Source organism: Sceloporus undulatus, chromosome 10 (genome assembly GCF_019175285.1).
Source record: "Sceloporus undulatus isolate JIND9_A2432 ecotype Alabama chromosome 10, SceUnd_v1.1, whole genome shotgun sequence".
Lineage (NCBI taxonomy): Eukaryota > Metazoa > Chordata > Lepidosauria > Squamata > Phrynosomatidae > Sceloporus > Sceloporus undulatus.
In genome coordinates this window covers 1,471,775-1,494,155 of record NC_056531.1, presented here as the reverse complement: position 1 = coordinate 1,494,155, position 22,381 = coordinate 1,471,775, and the positions used below count along the sequence as shown (strand labels likewise).

Below are 22,381 nucleotides of genomic sequence, written 5' to 3'. Positions count from 1 at the left end.
CACAAACTTTGGGCCTCTTGCTTCGTGGAGACTTCAACTCCCAGCATTCCTGAACCATGAGCAGTACGACTGGGGCTTCTGGGAATTGAAGTCCAGAACATCTGGAGGCCCACAGGTTGAGAACCACTGCTTTAAAGGCAGCAGGTGACAATTCCCACACAGTCATTAAAGCTGCAGCTGCCGTTTTGAGCTTGGCAACTCTGGTACCATTTTTCACCCCGAAAGAAAAAGCTACCAAACCGAACCCGGAAACACGCCGCTGACGAGTGAGTGAGTCTACAGCTTCACTGAGTTTACGTTTGTTGGCGCCGATATCAACTATTATTGTTCCCCTTCTACGGGTCGCGCGGCGGTTCAAACGTAAAGAAAAAAAAGCAGCGCATTTGGGAAAGGGGGGGCGAAAAGCCCTCCCGTGCTGCGCAGGCGCGTTGAGATCAGGAAGCGCGCCAGTGCGCTTGCGCGAAGGAGGCGAGAGGCTGAGGCGACTGTCTGAGGAGAAAAAGAGCGGCTCGTAGTCGCTGAGGCGGCGGAGGAGGAAGAAGAAGGGGAGGAGAGAGGAGGCTCTCTCCGCATTCTCCGGTTTTTTAGGCTGTCGCCTCGCCGCTTCTGGTCATGAGCGTCGCCGCATTGGTTTCTCCCGCGCTCCCGTCGCCGGGACCGCCGCCTCCCGCCGCTGCAGCCGCCGCCACCACCGCGCTGCCCCCCGGGACGGGCCCCGCTGCCGCCATTGCAGCCGCCGCCGAGAGCTACGAGGAAGAAGACTTGGACAGCCCCGCCGACGAGGAAGATGGCGAGCGCAGCGGGCGAGCGCGGGACTCCGACGAGGGCGAGTAGTGCTCTTAGCATTAGCATTCTTAGCATGACCCTCTGCCTTCTATATCTGCGCCTTTGATGAGTATGTCCTCTCTAGGAATCTCTAGGTCCTCCAGCCGAACTCTATGATCGGCTTTGAGCCAAAGTCGCACTGAATGAGCCAAAGCGAACACTCCGCTAGGCCTCTGTAGCTCCTCCAGATGTGGACCACAGAGTTGCCCTGGAGGACCTAGAGAGGCCTTTGTGCCTCTGTCTTGACTGGTTCTGCATCCAAGGGTTCAACCACCGGCAGGTTATATATATATATATATATATATATATATATACGTACATACATACACTCATCCCTCCATATTTGCCATTTTGATATTTGCAGATTTGATTATTCACGGATTTGATTAATATGTTCTCTCTAGGAATCTCTAGGTCCTCCAGTGCAACTCTATGGTCAACACTAACTAAAAGTGGCACTGAAAGGCCCAGAGATTCCTAGAGAGGACACTCTGCTAGGCCTTTGTAGCTCCTCCGATGCAGTTCTATGGTCAGTGTCTGTCAAAGATTGACCACAGAGTTGCCCTGGAGGACCTAGAGATTCCCAGAGAGGTGTCCTCTCAGGCAAAAAACATGGTGTTTTTGTTATTTGCGGTTTCCCCATATTCATGGGGGTCTTGTGCCCCTAACCTGAGAGAATGTGGAGGGACAAGTGTATATTCCATTGCATTCACTTGTGTTCTATCCATTCTTACAAACGCACATTCTTTCTCATTCTGTGACTTCCCCTAACGGGTGTTTCTTTACCAATAATGTATTGTCGCTGATCCTACACTTGAGATAGATTCTGCCCTGTGCATTCTAAAGGGTGAGCTTCCTCTTTTATAGATTGAATTTTTATATATGAGAAAGAATGATCCAGTTTTATTGATGGTCTGGTTGGTTTGGGTCACATGGTTGGGGAAGGCCTGGAGACAGGTCTCCTGGTTGCTCTTACGCTGACGCTGTGCTCATGTTCATGTTGTTCAGATACGGAAGATGCAAGTGAGACTGATCTGGCAAAGCACGACGAGGAGGATTATGTAGAAATGAAGGAACAGTGAGTATTCTTCCCTGGCCTCCTTTGGTACATATAACTTAATGCCTTTTCCAGGTGGGAAATGCTGCAGCCGGAGTGACCAAAATTGAAATAGATGTTGATGTGAACCAGCAAGGAAACACTTGGTTTTTTAAACAACTCAAATTGGTTTCAAGCTTCAATCGTCATAGAGCTGGTAGTCTGTGGACAGAAAAAGCTTGGGGAAATTATACTTCAAGAGTACTTCTCCCAGAAGCCCTCAGTGACTGTGGCCAGCAGCTGCGGGATTGTAGTTAAAATGTACCTTTGACAAGCTCTGAGGAGAATCCTTCCTTTGTTTTGTGTGTTCAGGCTTCTTTGCTGTTGTCTGTGGGCTCCTGAAAAGTCAGTGTTGTTTTCTACTGCTTATACATTTATGTTTCTTCCTTTTTTGGATACTCTGTCATCTGTCTTCTCCACCAAAAGATGCTCTCCCTGAATGACTTTATTGATGATCTGTTCTCTTTGACTTGTGGCACCCCCTTTGATAACATCTTCCACTTTACTGCTCCCAACAAGGGGGCCCTTCACCACACATTATTAAAGCACTATGATTCCAATTTAAGTACCGTAGTTCCATCCTAAATCATTTTGCGATTTGCAGTTTAGGGAGAGGCATTTAGAGAGCTCAGGTGGCTCATCATGCTATAGTTCCATAGGCTACAGCCATGGCAGTCCAAGTGGTATCAAACTGCTATAATTGTTCAGTGTGAAGTGGCTCTTGGTTTCTTCCTTGCCTTTGCATTGTTAATTTTTTTTGGACTGAACGTCCTGGAATTCCTCAGCAAACAGTCCAATAATAAATGAATAAATGAAAATAACTTTTCCCACCTCTGCCTTTATTTCAACCGGAGGGAGCTTCCATTCCCCTCCACCACGTCACTGTTGAGGTCTGTTCCTGATTCCCTGCTTTTCTGTCTTTCTGAAGTATCTGGGATAATATCAAGTCTCATGGCTTTCAGTATCCCCTAGATGATGATGATATATAACTCTCTATCTCAGACATTTGTAAGTTGCTTTCTTCTGTTACTGTCCATATCAGTTGTTAGCATCACTAGCCTTGGAGGCTGGAAGCCTTGGCGTCCATAAATTCTCTCTCCATTCCACACATGCATACACTGGCCTTTTTTGCTGTGTATATTCAGTCTGTTGTCTTCTCGTGTTTGTTCCTTATGTATGTTGTAAAACTCCCCTCCTTTCTCTGTGTCCCCTTGGTTAAATCTCTGGCTCATTCATGTTTAACTCATTTTTTCCCCTCTTGCGGTAAGTTTTTAAAGAATAACTTAATGAAAACTTAGGGCCTGAACAGACAGGCCAAAATAAAGTTGCTTCGGGTCACTTTGGAGGTATGCTGTTTAAGTGACACACACATCTAAAAAGCCAGAAGCTCCGCCAAAGCTGCACTCCAGTCCTTAGTACTGGATCATGGCTTTGGCACGGCTTCCAGTCTCTTAGGATGCATGCATCATTTAAACAGCATAGCTCCAAAGTGACCCAAGCCAGCATTATTTTGGTCTGTCTGTTTGGGCCCACTGTAATGGAAAGTATTATCTGAAACTGATGGTAAAATGAATATTAGGTTCTCTGAGTCTCTTATTTTAATACCTGTTCCTTTTGTAGGATGTATCAGGATAAATTGGCATCTCTAAAGAGGCAGCTACAGCAACTACAAGAAGGTATTGTTGTTATTTATTTATTAATCCATTTGTATCTAGTTTATTCCCAGTACTGGTTGGAAGGGAAAGTGATCGTTTCCATGTTTCATCTGTCCCCTCTTGCTAGCACATCTTTTTTCTGGAACAGGAGAACAGAGAGTAGAATAGGGGAAGCAAATGCTACTGTCAGGGAGACCAAGTTCATGCCTGTTTTCCTCCTTGCAAGTCCAGAGGTAGCCCAGTCGTATTTATTTATTTGGCTTAGTTTACCTAGTGGTCTTTGTGTGTGCTGTTGCTATTTCTATAATGTCACTTGGGGGATAGGGAGCTGTTTGCAATATGTGCCTGAACTCCATATAAATGTGCAGGTTGTGTTAGAACTGGATCCTCAGCGGAGGTACAAGCAATCTCAGTTTTCCCTGGAGCAGTTCCAGGTCACTAGTTAGGCTCTAGTGTCAGTAACATACTTGTGCAGACATTGCCGACAAGTAAGGAAATAATATAAAGTCCTTTCCAATGCAGTAATAGTTGTTCTTCGTTTTGTCATTTGTTTTTAAAAGGTACGTTACAAGAATATCAGAAAAGAATGAAAAAACTGGATCAGCAATACAAGGAGAGGATACGCAATGCAGGTTAGTGAGCTGGATTTCTGATGGCTTGGTGGAGAGTTTTTAAAATCTAGTTCTAGACAAGGATGTCGAACATGGGTGAGAACTGTTCAGCCCTAAGTTGTTGTGTTTACCTGTGTGATGGTCTTGTTCTAATTAGGGATGGGGATTAAGCAGTTCTCCAGTTGTTGAACTACCAACAGCCCAAGCTAGTGGTGAGGATACTGGGAGTTGCTGTTAATCAGCATATGGAGGGCCTCACAAGTGTCACTCCTGTCCTAAAAGAGATAGTTGGGATAGTCTGCTGTGTGTAAAAACTACAGAGATTTAGTGCATCTTAACAGTGCAATTTTTATACGATGTACTGTGGAAATGACTGCAGTTGATTTCAGTGGGGCTTGTTTTCTATAGCATATATAGAGCTTTTCCTAAAAAGTGCGGGAGGTAGTAGTCATCTTCTCCAAAGAGTGAGGAATGACAATCACTTTTGCTCTTCTGTACTGATGCTGGCTTCTATATTGTAGTGCTGTATATGCCTACTAAGTTCCAGCCTGTGGAGGCTCCAGAATTATGGGACAGAAAGCTTTCTTATATCCGGTCAGCAGCCAGGGGTAACTGCTGGAGCTTGCCTTGCTCACAAGAGTCAAGGGGAGGATGAGAGAGGCTGGATTCTGACCTGAAGCACTGGCTTGAAGAGCTCCATAGGATGCTTCAGCCAATGCCATGCCTTATAGGCCTGCAGTCTTCAATGTGTTCCTTCTAGGCTAGTCACTCTGAGGTTTTATTGGGGGTAAATATGTTTGCATATTCTTGTGAATAACTGTAACTTGGTCTCTTTTCTTTCAGAGCTTTTTCTCCAGTTGGAAGTAAGTGTGTGTCTTTTTTTCTTTCCTTTCCTTTGGTTTTTTTTTTCTTTTTTCTTTTTTGATATGTACAGTATGTAATTTATTCTTGGGTCTTACTGGCAAAGTCTGTGCATTGGGTTGGAGCCAGCCATCTGTTACAGAAGTTTTGAATAAGTTTTTTTCTGTTACAATGATTGCTCATAGATATTTGCTGTAAAGACTGTATTTGGTTTTCTTCCCGCCACTGTCAACCTGCCTTTTCCCATATGTGATTGGTTTCACTTTGCACGTGGGCAACTCGTCATGAGAGTAGGTTTGTTTGTTGCCCAATTAGATGGTTCACGTGTTCTGGTTGGTATGACATGTGACAAGTTGGATTAGTCAAGCAAGTTTCACCATCTTGAAGTATTTATTTGTTATGTGCCTTCAAATTGACTCTGCATTATGGTAACCCTGTTGTAGGGTTTGCTTGGCAAGAAGTGTGCTGGGGATGTTTGCCATTGGCTTTTTACTTGGCAGATAACTCCATGTTTTCTTTTGGGCTTATATCAGACAGAGCAGGTAGAACGGAACTATATCAAGGAAAAGAAGGCAGCCGTGAAAGAGTTTGAAGATAAAAAAATTGAGCTGAAGGAAAACTTAATTGCTGAATTGGAAGAGAAGAAAAAGATGATAGAAAGTGAGAAACTAACCATGGAGCTAACAGGAGGTAAGTAAAAGACAGCCCTATATTTTCTTACAGGGAAAGGACCACATCAGTGGTAGAACACAAGCTTTGCATGTAGAAGGTCTCAGGTGCAATCCCTGGCATCTCCAGTTAAAAGGATCAGGAGGTGGTAAAGAGACTCTTGGCTTGAGACCCTGAAGAGCTACTGCCAATCAGAGATGACAGCACTGACTAGATGGGCTGGTAGTCTGATCCTTTCTCTTCTGCCACTTTTTGTAGGTCTTTCTAATCTGTCTCTGTCTTCATTCAGATTCCATGGAAGTAAAGCCTATTATGACAAGGAAACTGAGGAGGCGGCCAAATGATCCTGTTCCCATCCCTGATAAAAGGAGGAAGCCTGCCCCTGATATCCTTTGAACAGCAAGTCATTCTGCTAGAATTCTAGGGGTCCTCTAAGGGTTGCTGCATGAAGAGATTGATAGTGATGAACAAGTTTCTCTGAAATACAGTTTACGGTTATCCGAAGATCTTCCCCTGCAATATGTGGCTTCAGTGGAATGTTGGCTGAAGTACAGCATAGAGCAGCAGGGCCAACCAGTAGCCACCGCCTCTGTCTTGGTACACTAGCTCTATGGCTTAGCATATGATTTAGGTGTAGGAGGTCTTGGGTTGGATACAGAGTACTGCCAGTTACAAGAATCAGGTAGCAGGTGATAGAAAAGGCTTGAGAGAGGTGCTGGTGATCATAGTACTGAGCTAGATAAAACCTATTAACCTATTTTTGTGATAGGGTTCAGCACCTTAGTTAGCTCCTGGACTAAAGGCCAAAGTGGATTCTATGTGCAACTGACTTCAGGACCACTGTCCACCACTGCCTCCTAGAAGAGCCAACCCTGAGAAGTAGCCTTGTCAAACCTCAGTGGGACAGGCAAAAGCAGATGCTTCTGTTAAGCAAGCTTTAAAACACTTCAGAATTTACCTCTATAGTATGGGTGCAGAGGACTTTGTGTGTGATCTTTTCCTAGTACTGGTCCTGCTCATTTCAAGGCAGCTGGGCTTTGAAGGGCTTCAGTTCTGAATCTTTTTTATTGCATTAGCAGCCAGATACAACATTTCTCTACTTAGCAGTTGGCCTCCCCTGACAAGTGAACTGTCTTTTGCTGGTTTATTTAGTGGCTTTCAAAACCACCTTTCGGGATAGATTATCCTCCCAAGATTCTTCTCAGTACTCAGTAAAACAATCATAATAAGATTGCATAAAACAACATTAAGCTATTAAAATGTACTAAGATCACACATAGGAAAAAGTATATAAACAAGCAGTAGCAGCAAATAAAAGCATTAAAGTTTTAGTAAGTCTTGTGGAGAAGAGATTCAGAAGTAACTACAAGGAGGATATATTGCATGATTCAGCAGGGAGTTGTAAGCCACCCCCCCCCCCAAATTATTTGCCCTTAATTTGTTTTACCTCAGCTGAATTATTTACTAACAGATGAGCAGATAATGGAGGATTTGAGAACACTCAATAAGGTAAGAATATTAAGCACAAATGCTTTAGGGTGGGGGCTTACAGATGTTGGACTGCAGCTCCCATCAACCTGTGCCAGCTTAACCAATAATGAGGGACCATGGGAGCTGCAGGTTGCCCAACTCTGATTTACAGAGGTAGGAAAAGAGACAGATGGGCTCTTGTCTCTGACCACATGGTGGTACTAGTCAACCGACTTTGATGATGCTGGATTGGGAAAAGTTTTCTTTTAGTTCTGAGAATTACCAGGTGTCCTTAGACCCTGTTTAAAACAGAAGGCTCTGTGTCTCAAATGAAGTTGCCAGCCTACATTAAATTTACATCTCTGTTGATCCCTTCTGCCCAATGTCTTAGCCTGGAGGTTAACTGGAGCACTGTTGCTGTGGCCTCTTGGGAGTACCCACATGACAAATGTCTAGACCAGGGCTTCTTAGTTGGGTTACCAGATCTCAGTGCCTGGTTCCTCTTCTCCAATTTGCAGGCAAACTGAAGGAATCTCAGGATGAGAGAAATGTCTGGAGTGTATATGTGCTTTCTTCACTTGTTATACTTGGTATTTTTCATTCGAATGGCATGATCTGAGCAGTGGTTATTGATGCTTAATGTGGAGTTTTCTAGTTTGCCACATTTGCCAGATATTTTTTACTATGTAGGTGGTCCTTCGAGTCAGTAAAACAGCTTTCCTCTTCTTCCTTTGTAGCTCAAATCACCTAAAAGACCAGGTCAGTGTCTGTTTGCATTCTTTTTACGTTTGATCTCTATTTGTTTTTAATCCATATTTAATTATTTTTAGCTGCATGGGGCCAAAAGACACTGCTAGTTGAATTATTTATACATATGTATCCCCCTTTCTCCCAGGACTCAGATTGAAGACAGTTTACACAATAAATTATAATATTAAAACAAACCAATCATATTAAATCAATGGTTCTCAAACCACTAACCCTTGGGAACCCCCCTTTACATCTACATGTGGATGTCATGCTCCCCCTCAATGATCTATTTGAATAAAAACATTTTATTTATTTAGTGTGCGTATTTTAATTCACACATTCATGTATATTCATATTTTACCATTTTATAAGGAAATAACGTTCAAATTAGAACAGCTTTATTTAGTTTTATTAAATTCAACATTTAACTCAATGCATGTTTAAATTCTACACATAAAGTTTGGGAGGAGGAGAAAAATCCGAGCCTACAAGGCTCGCATCCCTGTTGAGCAACTCTCATGACACCCCCCGGGAGTCCCAGCCCATCATTCGAGAACCACCATATTAAATTTTAGCCTAGATAAGACAAATAGTCTTATGTTTCTAGAATCATTGGTTGCATTATCCAAGGCTATATAGACTTTGAGAGGAAAGCATACCTCAACAGCAGAGATTCAGAGACTAGTACTGTTGAAAAAAACACATGTAGCTGTTTAGACTAGAACCTTTGGGTTACTGTTTCAAAGTAGATTGCTTCAAATACGTGCAAACCAGCTTCTGTGTATATATTGAAAGAAGTGGAAGGCCAAGGTGAGGGAGCAGCAATAGCTTAGGACACATGCTTTGCATTTGTAGGACCCTGTTTTCAGCCTCTGTCATCTGACTTGACCAGGCTGGGATGTACTTCTGTCTGACAGTCTGGAGAACTTCGGCCAATTTGTAGGAAATATAGGGCTAAAGCGTCTAGAGGCCTCACTGCATCAGCTAAGCCTGTGCCAGTTTGACCAAAGCTTGTCAGATGTGCACTGCTTAAAAAGCTGCGTGCTCTGTTTTTAGCTGGAGAGGAAACTACAGTCCCTGCCTTTAGTGTTGCTCATATTTTAAGTGGGTGTATAGGTCTTAAACTGTGTATAGAGTTCACTCTTCTATTCCAGCATCTCCTTCATCACCAGAACACCTGCCAGCAACACCTGCGGAATCTCCGGCCCAGCGGTTTGAGGCAAGGATAGAAGATGGCAAACTTTACTATGACAAGAGATGGTAAGGCTAGACGTATAACATGAATGGTATTCTGAGATGATCTATTTGTTCAAAGGCTGCTTTCTTTGCAAAAGCTGCAGTGGCCTTAAGATTTAAAGACCCACAGTCAAAATCGGAGACAAGATGGGCTATGTGGAAGTATAGTGTCTAGACCGAGGGACGTAATGGTGCCACTCTATTCTGCTTTGGTCAGGCATCACCTGGAATAATGTGTTCAGTTCTGGGCACCACAGTTCAAAAAGGATGCCTAAAAGGAAAATGGCACATGTGCTCCAAATGGTGACGTGAGCAGGCAACAATCAGCAAGTCCATTGGCACTACCTCTGTCGCTGCCTGTTTAGCCTTGTACAGCTTGTTAGCCAGCTTCTCTGGTGCCACTTGTTCCAAAGGTAAAACCACACTTGACTTGTCAGGTGGTCTACAGTAAGAGTGTCTGCTGCAGAATCCTGTTTTTCCTTGTGCTTCCAGACTCCCCTCTCCCTTCTCATAAAAGTGATGGATGTCAGAATAACCATGGCTTCCTAAAAGTGCATGCATCCACATAGTGTGCCAGAGGTTCTAAAATGCACAAATTTTTCATTGTCATTATTAGTTTTCTGCCACAAGGTGGCAGAATGCAATCATATGTTACTCTCTAGCAGAAAAAGCTGACAGCTTCTCTTCGTTCTGCTTTATCCCGGTAGCATTACAGTATATGTTTTTAGAGGTCACATCTATGTCTAAGTGCAGTGGATTTTTCAGAGTTATTCCAATCTCTCCAATGGAATTTGGCAAAAGCTCCATTACGGTAGAATATTTACCACATGAAAAGTGTCTAGGAAGGCTCCTTTCCCTGTAAGCAAATGAAGTTTAAAGGGGGTTAGTTATGTACCTTTCTGCCATTTGAAATGCTGCTGCTTAAACTTTTAACACTTGGCTATGTGGATGCCAGCCATCACATCAAAAAGATGAACTCTTGGATTGCCTGTAGAGATTAAGCCATATGAGTCCCCAATTCAGCCAAGTGGTTAAATGGATTGATTCTGGGAGAAAAGATTTTACTGGGCCAGGTTGAAATTGTTTGTGACTGTTGATATCTTGCCCTTCAAGCAGTGTGTTGCATGCCTTTACAGTACACATCCGTATAAGAAGGTAAAGCTAAGAGGATGAATGATCATCATAGCCGAGCACATCTCTCATCCTGTGAAACCCACCCTCTGCACTGAAACCAGTTTTTAACACTTGGAAGTCCAACATTCTGCATATCACCCCATGTTGGGTTCCTAAACCCTTAACAGGATACCTGGCATTTCAGCAGTTGTGTGGATTTCATGCAAAGTGGCTGCCTTGGTCCTTTTGCTTCCCCTTTTCTAGCTCTCTCGTTCCTTATGATCAACATTTCACTTCCCTTAGCTTAAGAATCGTATTTTGTATTGCTTGTGATAATGCCTCCGCAAAGTGGTTAATATTTTAAAATAACCCAGGAGTGTGGGAGGACACCTTTTAAGTGCATATTAAGAACGCCATGCTGTCATGTACTAAGAATGAAATATCCTTGCTGAGGGTTGAATACTTTTTCTCCCTTTCCTTCCCCCACTCCCACTTTCCTCCTGAAGGGAAGCACATAAAGGACTATTATTTTTGAAGAACAAATGTTAAGGCTAGCAGTGGGCTCCCTGTGTCTCTTTAGCAGTATTTGACAGAGTTTGTCCTTGCAGGAAGGTGCTTTGGTGGTTGAGGTCTGCTTTTCCCTCAGTCAATTTGCTCCAATTTGTAAAATAATACCTTGTTAGATATGCAGCAATTTTGCTTACAATGGCTGTGCATGGGAGGAAGCACTAGGGTGAGAATGGGTCATTGTAGTTGTCTGTATATAAAGCTATGGAGTTCAAGGGAGAGATTTCCTGTGGTGCTGTCTGGCCAGACATTGAGGTGGGTATCCAGAGACCTCCAACACAGCAGGACTGGCTTTCTGTATTTTAAAATTATGCCTATATTATCAGTTAAAGCAGAGATGGGGAGCCTTGGAGCTTCTAGATCTTTTGAAAGTCAAGTTCAACTTCCAGAAGCCCAGGCCAACATAGACACTGGTCAGGGATGGTAGGAGCTATGAGTATAACTAAAGGGCCATAGATGCTTCATCCCAAACCAGTTATCAAATGTTCACCAGAATAAAAGGGTATCTGGCAGAAGCACATCAGGGAGGAGGCCAGCCTTGATAGAGTTACTTTTTTTTTTTACTACCACTCTCAAAATTAGTCAGTTTTGGCCATGCTAGTTGGAGGATTCTGGGAGTGATAGTCCAGAAAAGTAACTTTCCTGACTCTGGGTGTGATCAATGTTTGCATTGTACTCAAAAGACAGTAGAGAGCAAGATCATTGCAGAAAGTCTGTTCTCTGGAGGCTAGCCTGCATTGAGTACTAGCTGGCCCTCCAAATGAGGCAGCCCTCAACTCACAGCACTTTGCTAAAGTCAAGTGTAACAGAGCCATAGAAAATGAGCGTGAAAGTTGGAGAAAAATGTATGGCTCTGATGGATTGAAATGTGTTGCACTGAAATGATTGGAAGTGTGTGATGGAAGAGGAACCACCTATCTTAAGAAGTTACGTAGGCTTCTACTTCATACTTACTTTTCTTTCTGTTTGTTTTTCTTTTTTCCCCCCTCCAGGTATCACAAGAGCCAGGCTATTTATCTGGAGTCAAAGGATAACACCAAAATCAGCTGTGTAATCAGTTCTGTGGGAGCCAATGAGGTAAACGCATTCTTACTAGTTTTGGAAAGATGAAGATGGCTTTGTGGTTATGGGCGTATGTTTGTAGTTTGCTTTCTTCCCCTTATGGGATAGATGCAGCCTCTCAACCTGAGGCTGAGCCCTTGACTGCCATTTCTCTCATTGGTGGCATGGCCACAGTCAGATGGAAACTATTACTAGATCCCTGGGGCTAAAGTGTGATGTATGGAAGAGCTACTGCACTGAGCATTTTTTCCCTAATTTTTTTTAGACTGTGCTCCTGATTTTAATACAATTATTCTTTTGTAACTAGGTGGAGCTCTCATTTGCTAAAAGCAGCATGCCATCTCCTACCTAACTGAAGTTGGGCAGCACAAAAACAAGTTCAACCCTTGCCAGCATAGCCAATGGTGGAGGATGCTGGAGGTTGCATTTTGACATCTGGAGGGCCACATGATTTGCATCCTTGGTTTAAAGCAGTGGTTCCCAAACTTTGGTTCTCCAGGTATTTTGGACTTCAACTTCCAGAATTCCAGAAACCACCTTGGCCAACCATCAGAAATTCTGGGAGCTGAAGTCCAAAATGTCTGGAGGAATGACTCCAAAACAGCTGAGTAGAAATAACAGCCAGAAATTATGGCAGGAGAAATGCCAGGTTTTTATTTGTTTGTTTGTTTGTTTGTTTTTGGTCTGGGATGCAACAAGCAAAGGGGTGGCAAAGTAATGGATTAAAAAAAATCGCTTCCAGCAAAATAGCTGAAACAAGAGGCCAAATGAAAGGAAAATATTTTGCATGGCTTGCTCAGCCTCTGAATTATGGCTGCTATTCAAAGTGTCTTTTTCAATTAATAATGAGACTAGTCACAGAGATGTCATTATGTTCAGTGCGGTGATTATTCAAATGAGCATGCCGTGTTGTACCAAGAGATGCATTAGAACATAACCTTAAATCAAATTTAGTAATTTCACTCTTATTAACATTAACAATACAGAAGATAATATGGTTTGGTGGCCACATAATTGAAATTAAGTCCCAGTGTGTCCTTTTGCCAGAAATATGCTTGTACTTCTCTTCTGAAGAAGTCTTCAAAAGTTGGCTTGGGGGGAAAGATGCCTTGGTTTGGTCTGCCTGCCTCCTTTTAGGTTATGTGCCTACATCATCTGGATTCCAGCCCTTAGGGCAGTGATAAGGTGTACAGTTGTAATCTCATTTGAGTGGAAAGTATCCATTACACAGAAAGATACTATTTACTGTATAGTATTCAACATCTAGGGGCTCTTGATTCTTCTTTTGTCATGAAATGGGTGCTAGTTCTGTATCTCTAAATCCGGAATGGGCAACTGTGGAAGGCTGGGAGATGGCATTAGCCCCACCAGAGATTGCACATCTCACTGCACCTGCTCCTGCAAAAAAAACCAAAGCCAAACCCATAATATTTTTGCTGCAAATGCCCTCTAGCGGGCATGCGGACATTCTCACTTTGTTTTGAAGCCTTCCTGGCCTCCCTCGAGGACATTTTGCAACATTTTGAGGGGGGAAATATTTTTGGAAAACTTTTGCAAAACCTCATTTTGACTCCTTGAGGGCCCTGGGGTAGAAGTGCCCTCCACACTGCCTAGAGGTCATGTTGGGGGAATTTTGGAGCAAAAAAATGTTTTTAGGGGGGAAAAACAACCCCTTGGGGCCCATGTGGCCTATGGGCCATACTTTGCCCCACCCAGGCTCCGAATGCTCAGAAGGGAAAAGAGCATTTATTATTTGCTTTTCTTCTTTCCAAAAGCTTTTCCCTTGTCATGTTGTGTTTGCTTGGTTTTTTTTTGCACAGATCTGGGTGAGGAAAACCAGCGACAGCACAAAAATGAGGATCTATCTTGGCCAGCTACAACGAGGGGCTTTTGTGATCCGCAGAAGATCAGCTGCATGACTTTTGCCCAGGCATGTTTCTGTATTAAAGACAATCAACTCTCATGGAGACTCCCCTGGCCACTTCAGAAGCAGCTTGTCTGCTGCCCCACATGGTTCCAACTGTCCTTGGCTCTTTGCAAGCCCAAGCAATGCCCTGGGACTTGGCCTGAGGTTTTGCTGAGCCTTTCTTGTTTCCAAAGACTATTTAAGGAGAGTCTGTGCCTGTATTCTCAGCCCTTTCTTTCTCACAAGCTGAAAAAGGTACATGTGGTATCTTATCTTTTGTACTGAATGACACCAGCACAGTCTCCTTGAGGAGGTAACATTCAGTAGGCTGTTGAATGAATGATAGCTGTGTCACCTGTTGAACAGCCAGTGTGTTGTAATACTGATCCAAGTAGGCCCACAGGGATGTTTTTGTGAGAATCTTCAGCTTCCTGAAATGCCTCTTGATTCTGTACAAGCAAGATTAAGGGGTCCCACTTGATTACTCCAAAGCTGGCAGAGCTCTTCAGTTTTCTTGGTAGCTGTTTTCCCCTCACTCCTGTCTGGCAGGAGTGTTTTTTGTTTCTTTCTTTTGAATGATGCTTTCTGCAGTGGAGGAATCAAAAGAATGTCTGGACTCTGGGTACATGGTTCTGTGAATAGCACTGCACAAATCATGGATGTCTCTTTGGTACTGCAAAGTGTGTTTCTTCCCATTGCAACTATGACACTTCATTTTTTTCTCGATGGCAGCAGCTCTTGGGAGAGGCTTTTTGCCAAATAACACGTTCCATGTGAGGCCTTGTTTTTGCTCATAGGGAGCTAACATACCCCAAAAGGTAACAGAGAGAAGTTCTTGAACCCAGGATTGTGCAGTGCCTGTCTTCAAAGTGTTGTACTGTTCATATAGCCTGATGGCAGCAGTGAAGTTGCTTCCAAAATATTTTCTATCTCAAACCTAGTTTGTGTTGTCTCCTTTATCCCCAGAATTTGGCTATACTCTTGGTGGCTTCCATTCCTCCCCCAATCTAGTTGGTACACAAACCACCCTAGAACCAGGCCTCTTACTAGCTTCTGTGTCCTTACATAAATTCCATGAAGCCCTCCAGCCTTAGCACTCCTTCCTTAGGCAGCCTTGAGAGTGAAATGTTGCAGCTTTTCTTTCTTTTCCTATTTGCTGCCGCCAGATGGCAGCCAAGTCTCAATGGTAGGGTCCAGCTTAAATACACCAAGCCAGGGTTGGTAACTAAGGATGGTGATTCAGGCAGCTAACCTGTTTGGCACCTTAGTTCTCTCCCCACCTGTCTCTGCAATTCCCACCATGTTGTTGTATGTTCAGGATGCAGAAGCCAGCTGCATAGGAACCTCCTCTTGCAGATAGCTGTCCTGAAATTTCCATTTTCAGTCCGCCTCTTTCAAATTGCAGCTTTTGCTCTTCCTTTTACAGCTTGCCCTCAGGATAGAAAATCTTTGGTCCTTCAAATGGTTTGGCCTACTGTTCCCATGATCCCTTATCACTGAACTGAGAGCCAATATTACCACACTGCGCTTGCCCCCTTTGCTTAAAAGACCCAAGACCCCTGAGGTAATCTGTACGGAACTGAAGTGAAACAAATTTATGAAGGTAATTTGAAGGAAGGTTGAGCATGGGATGGAGAACATAAGGAGCTACCTTGCATCTACTGACTCAGACCATTGACCTGTGTAGCTCAGTGAAGTCTGTACTCCCTGGAAACAGCTTTCCGGGTTTTTCAAAGGGAGTCTTCTCCAATTCTGCCTGGAAATGTGGGTTGCAACCTGGCACTTTATGCAACAATGTATTTTGTCAGTGAGCTATGGCACATGGTGTAGTGTGTGGAGGCCAAGCAGACACATTCAGATTTAGAATCTTTCCCTCCTTTTCATTGTCATTTAAACTAACCAGGGCTGACTTATCCATTAAGTGAAGGTTACATCAAATGGTGATTTGCCATGCACACCCATCCACTACTTTCCAGAGCCAGCCAGCCCCAAAAGCCTTGCTCTGGGGGCTCCTCAAGGCCAAGCATTGTAAGTGGGGTGCCACGGGACCATAGTAGCACAGGGCATCATGCCCACAGTTCCTGACTCTAGGAAGACACCCCTTGAAGCTATGTGTTTGGGTCTAATTATGTAGGGAACAGCTTTGGCTGCTGTGTGCGATATGCTGCTCCCCACAGAGTGAGCTTTCTCTCTGAGACAGAGCATGGGCAACAATGGGAGAAGAGTGGCCTCTCATCTTGGACCATTGCATGGGATGCTTTGATAGCAGTTTTCCCTCTTATCGCTTGGTGGCATGTCACAAGAGAGATTTGGCTGTTTGAAGGAGGCAAACTGCTAGAGGAGGGTGAGTAAATGAAATGGGTCCATGTTGGCTGAAGGTAGCAGTCCCTGGTTGTCATCTGTTGTGACAGTCAACAGGCTTCTGCGTCTGTGGTGGCTCATTCACAGATTCCTGTGGGAAAGGGTTCATGGAGAGATTCAGGAACCCCCCGCCCCCATAACAATGTGGGGTGGGGGACTGTAGTAAGTGTAATGCTGACCCTTCAAAAACCTCAGTGGGACGAAAACGGCAACAACATTGCTTGCTGCAGGTTTGGGATACACGTCTTCTCTCTCCAAGCAGACCCTTGACCTTTCTTGAGTCTTCAAAAGTGAACATCCTTTAGGGAGCTTCTTCATGAGAAACTTGAGGACGGCAGTCTAGGCTGCCATGGATTCCCATTGGCCTTTCTTCTTGGACAGAAAGGGCAAAGACTGTCTCGATAAGCGTTGGAAAGTCTGGATAGCATCTTGTCAGTGTAGGGAATTAAAAGAAAGAACCAGGTCTTCTGACAGCGGCACAAAACAAGGCTGCCTTCATTTTCAGTTTTTGCTTGCACAAACCCTATTGGGTATAATTGCTGAGAAAATGACAAGCTTTTGTACTGGGATCAGTCAAATTCCGATGTGCCAGGAGGATGCAAATCAATAAAGTGTTTAGAGATTTGCAGCATAAACATCTTCTGATGGGTTCCTTTGTTCCGATCATGATCATGGAAATAGTTGCAGAGTTGGCAGGGTTTTGTGCAGTGCAGTGGCTGGGGGAGCGTGCTGAGCAGCCGGGTTGTGTGTTCAGCATATCGAAGATGGCAGCAGGCACAAATCTCACTTGGCAGCTAGTGCCAAACCCAACAACCTGAAAATACTGTTTCCATTTTGTGATATTTCTGGTTTCATTTGTTCTCTCCCCCTCCAAACAAAATCTCCATCTTCAAGGAGCGTGGAATAGTACACACCATTATTTCCTCCTTGCTGGAATCTCTGAACAACTTTGCAAGGTAGGCCGGGTTATGAGAGGGCAAGGAGCTCAAAATCGCACAAGGGAGCTTTGTGGCTGAGGGGAAGTTCTTAATCATTACCCTGTTGCGGTTTTTCCATATCAAGGGTCTGGGTTTTACAGTTCTGGGGGAGTGCTGAATGTGCTACTGCCTTGTAAAATTTAGTTTCCTACAAGCCCTTGACTTTCATTTACAAATAAAACCCAGATTTCTAGTCTTTTTGTGGTTGCATAGTCAATGCTCCATGCTTGTACAGCATTGCTTGCTGCAGAACTCTTGCATTCCAGAGTATTGGGGCGGGGGAATTTTCAGTGCCCTGCATAGATCTTAGCCCTATGTAGTGGTAGGCAGTGACATGGGGACCAGTTTTCCCACACTCACTCCTGTGCCCCACAGCAAGCCCAAATACCCGTTTTCCTTGGCAGTCCTCAAAATAGTAGGAGGAAATGATACAGCACCACTTCTTGCTGTCATTTTGGGATGGACCCCAGAGGAAAACTGAGGTATTTGGGAGCAGTATCGCGTTCAAAGGTGCTTGTGAGGTTATTTTGTTTCCAGCCTTTTGGGGGGCTTTATGCAGGATTTGGGAGCAAAATTGGTGCAAAAAGAGTGCTTCTAAAAAAATTGCTGGGGGGGGCTTCAGGTACCCTAAATTTGGTGGGGTACTAGTAGGGGGCTTCAGGGACCACAGCAGTGGGGCATGTGGCCCTGGCCCTGGATATGCTTTGCCCACCCTTGACCTATGAGCACAAAGGTGACTTTGTTGAACCAATTTCTTTCTTTCAGTTAGTCTCAAAGATGCTACAAGATCTCTCTACGCATTTGTTGAACTTGGTTGAAGTGTCGCAATTCAGTCGTCTTACGATTGCCTCAGCAAAGGCTTTGCAGTAGGGGTGAGCAAGTGTTTTAATTGTCATTCTAAGGGAGAGGAAGCGAATATAAATTCATTTGTTTTAGGTATTGCCCCCCAGCCCCCCAAGGCAATGGACAGATAAAAACCCATGAAAGCAATACAAAGATAAAAACGTTTTTCAAAAGCACATTAAATTGCTTGTTTCAAACTCTGAAAAGCAGTCTAAACGCAGTCCTAGAATCCAGTTTTGAACCAGGCCATTTCGGGAAACAGAAGGCTAAATGCGACACAGCTTGCTTAGACAAATGTGTGCACGATAGCGGACTTTCTGAAATCACCATTGTTATGAAGTGGGAAGCTCTTGCTAATCCATTCCGGATCACCAGGAACTTACTAGTAGACCTTGATGTACTTCCTACCCACTCCTGGTCTATTTGCAAGCCAGAAAGTGGGAAGTGCAAAATAACATGTTTTCATCAAGAGGACTGGCGACACCTACAACCAAATGGTGCTGTGTGCACCTCCTTCCTAGCAGGAAAATGCCTTTTCCGAGTGCCAGCCAGCCATTCCTCTAAGCAGGCATTACACTTGCATTGCTACCCCCTGAGTTTTAACTGGCATCCCCAATGCTGTGATTAGTGAATATGCCTCTAGTCCTCACTGGGTTATGGGACGGCGAGGTTGATAGGTGTCTGCTGATACTCTCCTGTCCCCCCCCCCCCCCCCCCCCCCCCCCGAAACTGGATTTGCACATCTTGTGCAATTTGAATACTCTACTCATTCTGGACCCAGACCATTGCCCCTCCACATTTGCGGCTTTGACTTTTTCAGGTTTCATTATTTGTGGTTTGAATTCATATGTTCTTCCCCAGGAATTTTGAATCCTCCAGCACAACTCTGCCAGAAGTTGACCAGAGAGTTGTACTGGAGGACCTACAAGTTCCTAGAGGAAACACTTCTCTAGGCATTCGTAGATCCTTCCGCGTGACGGCTACCTTTTCAAAAATTGTGACCAGCTACACATCCATCAAGCTGGAAAACACAAATATGTTTCAGTCACGGTGGAAAACATTGGTCCAGAATACATATAGACATCCATAAGTAAAGGCAGTTTTCCAGGAACAAATCTCAATAAGGGGCAGAGGAGTCACACAGCCTGCTATGAACCTAGGATGAGAATGCAGATGGTATAAGGAAGCCCAAGATTTTTTCCACACCTCAGATAACCTCCCGCCATTGCGTTTACCCATTTACTCCCAGGTGTACTGTGAAAGATGGTCACACACTGTCAGGAACAGGAGCTTGACTTCCAAATTTGCAGCCACCCCATTACCCAGCAATGATGTTGCTGGTGGTGGTTCCGTTTAGCTCTTCAGGCTTCTCGCTGGTGGTTTCTCCATAAAGGGATTTTGCCGTTCCTGTGTTGTGTAACTGTAATCCAAGAGGATAATTTAATCAAAGGGTCAGGCACAGAGAGCCTCTGGCTCATCCTCGGACTTTATTAAGAATAAAAGGTGGCTGTACTATAGCTGAAGAATAAGTGTAAAGCAAAGCCGGAGTCGATTTGATCAAAGGGCTGGCCGTCTGGACCAAAAGCACTGCCTTTATTACAAGCATGTAAGCAGATACTTATTTAAGATGTAACCGAAAACTCAAAAGCAGGCTGCAGCCCCGACTCATTTGTGTGGATGATGAGAAATAAGATGAGGAAGAGAATAAGGAGAAGGACGTGAATCGATTTTAAGCAGCGGAAGGAAGGCTTCCCTCGCCCCAAAGTTTTGGACTGCGGCTCCCAGAAGCTGTCACAGCCAATGTTCGGGGATTTTGGAAGCTGAAGAACCAAGTGATTTGGAAGCCGAAAGTTCACACTGATTTAAAAATAAGAGGCTTACGCTAGATGCAACAAGGGCAGAAGCAGCCATTTCAAAGGCTTGCAACTTTTGCTTTGAAGGCCCTAATGCCATCCTGAAAGTGATTCTTGATGCTTGCCTTGTTCAAGGCCCTGATACCTGGAGGATAACATTTTTCCGTCGCTGTGCTTTTCACACGGCTATCTGAGGCTGAGCGAGCTTAAGCGACCGGCATAGCAAATCATCCAGAGCCGTTGCTCCAAAATCAGAGTTGAGCAAAGCGGGTGAGATCTATTTTAATCAACGCCGTTTCCGGCCAGAGTTGAAAATTGCTGAGTTTTGTAAATCTTCGTCCAGAGAGAGCTTCCTGAGCCCTGCCTTGTATGTGTGTCTCCGAAAGGCCAAGCTCCCCTCTGGTTTTAAAACCATCAATTCCTGCCAGTCTTGGTCTGAATTCTGGACTGTACATCCTCTGAACACATAAGTTGTCAGGTTTGGTTTCTCCCCTCCTTCTCCTAATAGGATAATCCTCTGCGGTTTATCGGTGCAAAGCGCCCAACAACCTTGCAAAATTGACATGGAACTTTCCCAAGCCCAGCGCAATCTATTCAGTCCCTCTTTCCTCGCTGCAAAGGGAAGGAAAAGCTAATTTAATCAGCCAGCCGTTCAAAGAACTTTATCACAGGCAGAGGTTTGTTGGTTTTTTCTTTTTTTTTTACTGTCTAGCATGGAACACAAAGGGAAACATCACCTCCTTCAAGTTGCTTGAAAACAACCCAGTGGGAGTAGGAACAGTTGCTAATTTGCCCTAACCTGGTGCCTTCCGGATACGTTGGAGGATTACAACTCCCATCCTCCCCAGCCATCCTGGCAATTGCGAGAAGTTGAGAATGGGACTCTAGACTATTAACCAAGCAGGAATGCAAACTCTGGTTTGCAAGAGTCCTACTCCAGCACTCAAAGTGTTGCCTCACACTGGCTCCTAAGACTTTGGTGCCGCAACATAACAGATTTCCTCTCTTTAAAGGGAGCAATGTGGCTGGTGAGACACAGGGCATTGCACGCAAGCCACAGTTCTTGGAACGCCAAAAAGGACAGGCCTCTATTAAAGAGGTAGATGGGTAAAGAGCACCAATTTGGCTGGAATTCATTTCCTTGCTTTTAACAGGATTGATATGAAATTTTGTTTACAGTAGAACTGAAACCATGTCAGTGTGAAATTGGAAACACGGCACCCGAGCAGACGCCATCCCTCGATGTTTGAGGGTAAAGGGGGAATGCAATGGAAAGACAACACACACAATACATTGCGTGAAGGAAAAGTGGTGCAGTCGCACCACACATCCAAGGTTGGGTTGGATTTGAAAAATCCCAGAGAGCTTAAAGCAGCAGTGAGGGGAACAGGGATCCCAGGTCTGTCATAGGTTTGCCTTAGGGTCTCTGGAAGTTGGAACCAACACGAAGGCACACGGCGACAACAACAGTGACAAAGGGTGCATCAGCACTGCAGAAATAATCCAGCTTGACACCACTTTAATGGGCATGGCTCAGTGAATTGGAATTCTGAGAGTGGTGGTTTGTTGTGGCACCAAAGTGGAGCGAATCCTCAGACTCCCCTAGCATTGAGCCATGCCCATCTCTGGTGCTGCAACAAACTGCCATCCCCAGAATTCTCTAGCATTGAGCCATGCCCGTTAAAGTCGTGTCAAAGGGGGTCATTTTTTGCAGTGCAGATGCAGCTAAAGGTGGAGAAAGTGGGAGGAGGCAGGGCAAACGGAGACTTTTAAATGCAGCTGAAATAGTGGGATGGCAGAGGAGTCATGCCATTCCCACTGCAGTTGCCCATCCCTGATAAAAATATCTCAAATTATACCATCTCTCTTCCAGCTCTGCTCCAATAAAAAAAGAAAAGAAAAGTGTCCTCTTGTGGGAACTGGGTCAGGATTTGCATTCCTACTGGTGAGGTTTGGATCTGACCTGTGCCAACGTTGCCATGTGCAATTCAATCCTTTGCTGGCCCTCCTCGGCCCCAGCTTCCACTCTGGGCATGCCGATCGGTTTGAAGCCTTCTCTGCAATGTCATCTAGAGGGCAGGCAGGATTGGCAGAAAATTAAATTAGTCATTGTAATGATTTCCGGAGCCCTGATGGGGAAGGCCAAGCAGTTGCAGAACCCAGCAAGGAAGAGAAGAATGTCAGCGGGTGGCACTTACACTGTAAGCGCCAGAAGGGCAAGGGCACTCTATAAATTATTGTTGTTATTATTAATAATAATAATAATGTTTGTTTATATAGTGCTATACATTTGCATGGCACTTTACAGGCATAATCAAAACCGCAGATCACCTGTGAGTGGTGTACAATCTAAAAGTCGTCAAATATAAAAATTAAGCAAGTTGTGCAGTTAGAAATAGAGACCGTAAAAACAACTGACACATATAATTGAATATAAAATTATGAAACAATATTAAAATACAGTTCTAATAAATAGATGATGATGATGATGATGATGATGATGATGATGATGATGATGATGATGAT

General features: G+C 44.3%; 1 protein-coding gene across 2 annotated transcripts; it reads left to right on the top strand.

The window, feature by feature from the left end:
* The first annotated feature begins 432 nt into the window (after positions 1-432).
* SUDS3 (SDS3 homolog, SIN3A corepressor complex component) lies at positions 433-17,355 on the top strand. Of its 2 annotated transcripts, none has more exons than XM_042441510.1 (12): positions 433-826; positions 1,834-1,903; positions 3,542-3,597; positions 4,137-4,208; positions 5,031-5,050; positions 5,582-5,738; positions 6,007-6,102; positions 7,165-7,226; positions 7,925-7,946; positions 9,110-9,197; positions 11,846-11,930; positions 13,736-17,355. In XM_042441510.1, exons 1-12 carry the CDS (start codon positions 613-615, stop codon positions 13,832-13,834), a joined length of 1,041 nt encoding a protein of 346 aa, XP_042297444.1. In that variant the 5' UTR covers positions 433-612; the 3' UTR covers positions 13,835-17,355. The 2 variants fall into 2 exon arrangements, with proteins under 2 accessions (XP_042297444.1, XP_042297443.1); XM_042441509.1 differs by having other exon boundaries at positions 435-826; positions 9,092-9,197.
* The last annotated feature ends 5,026 nt before the right edge of the window (positions 17,356-22,381 follow it).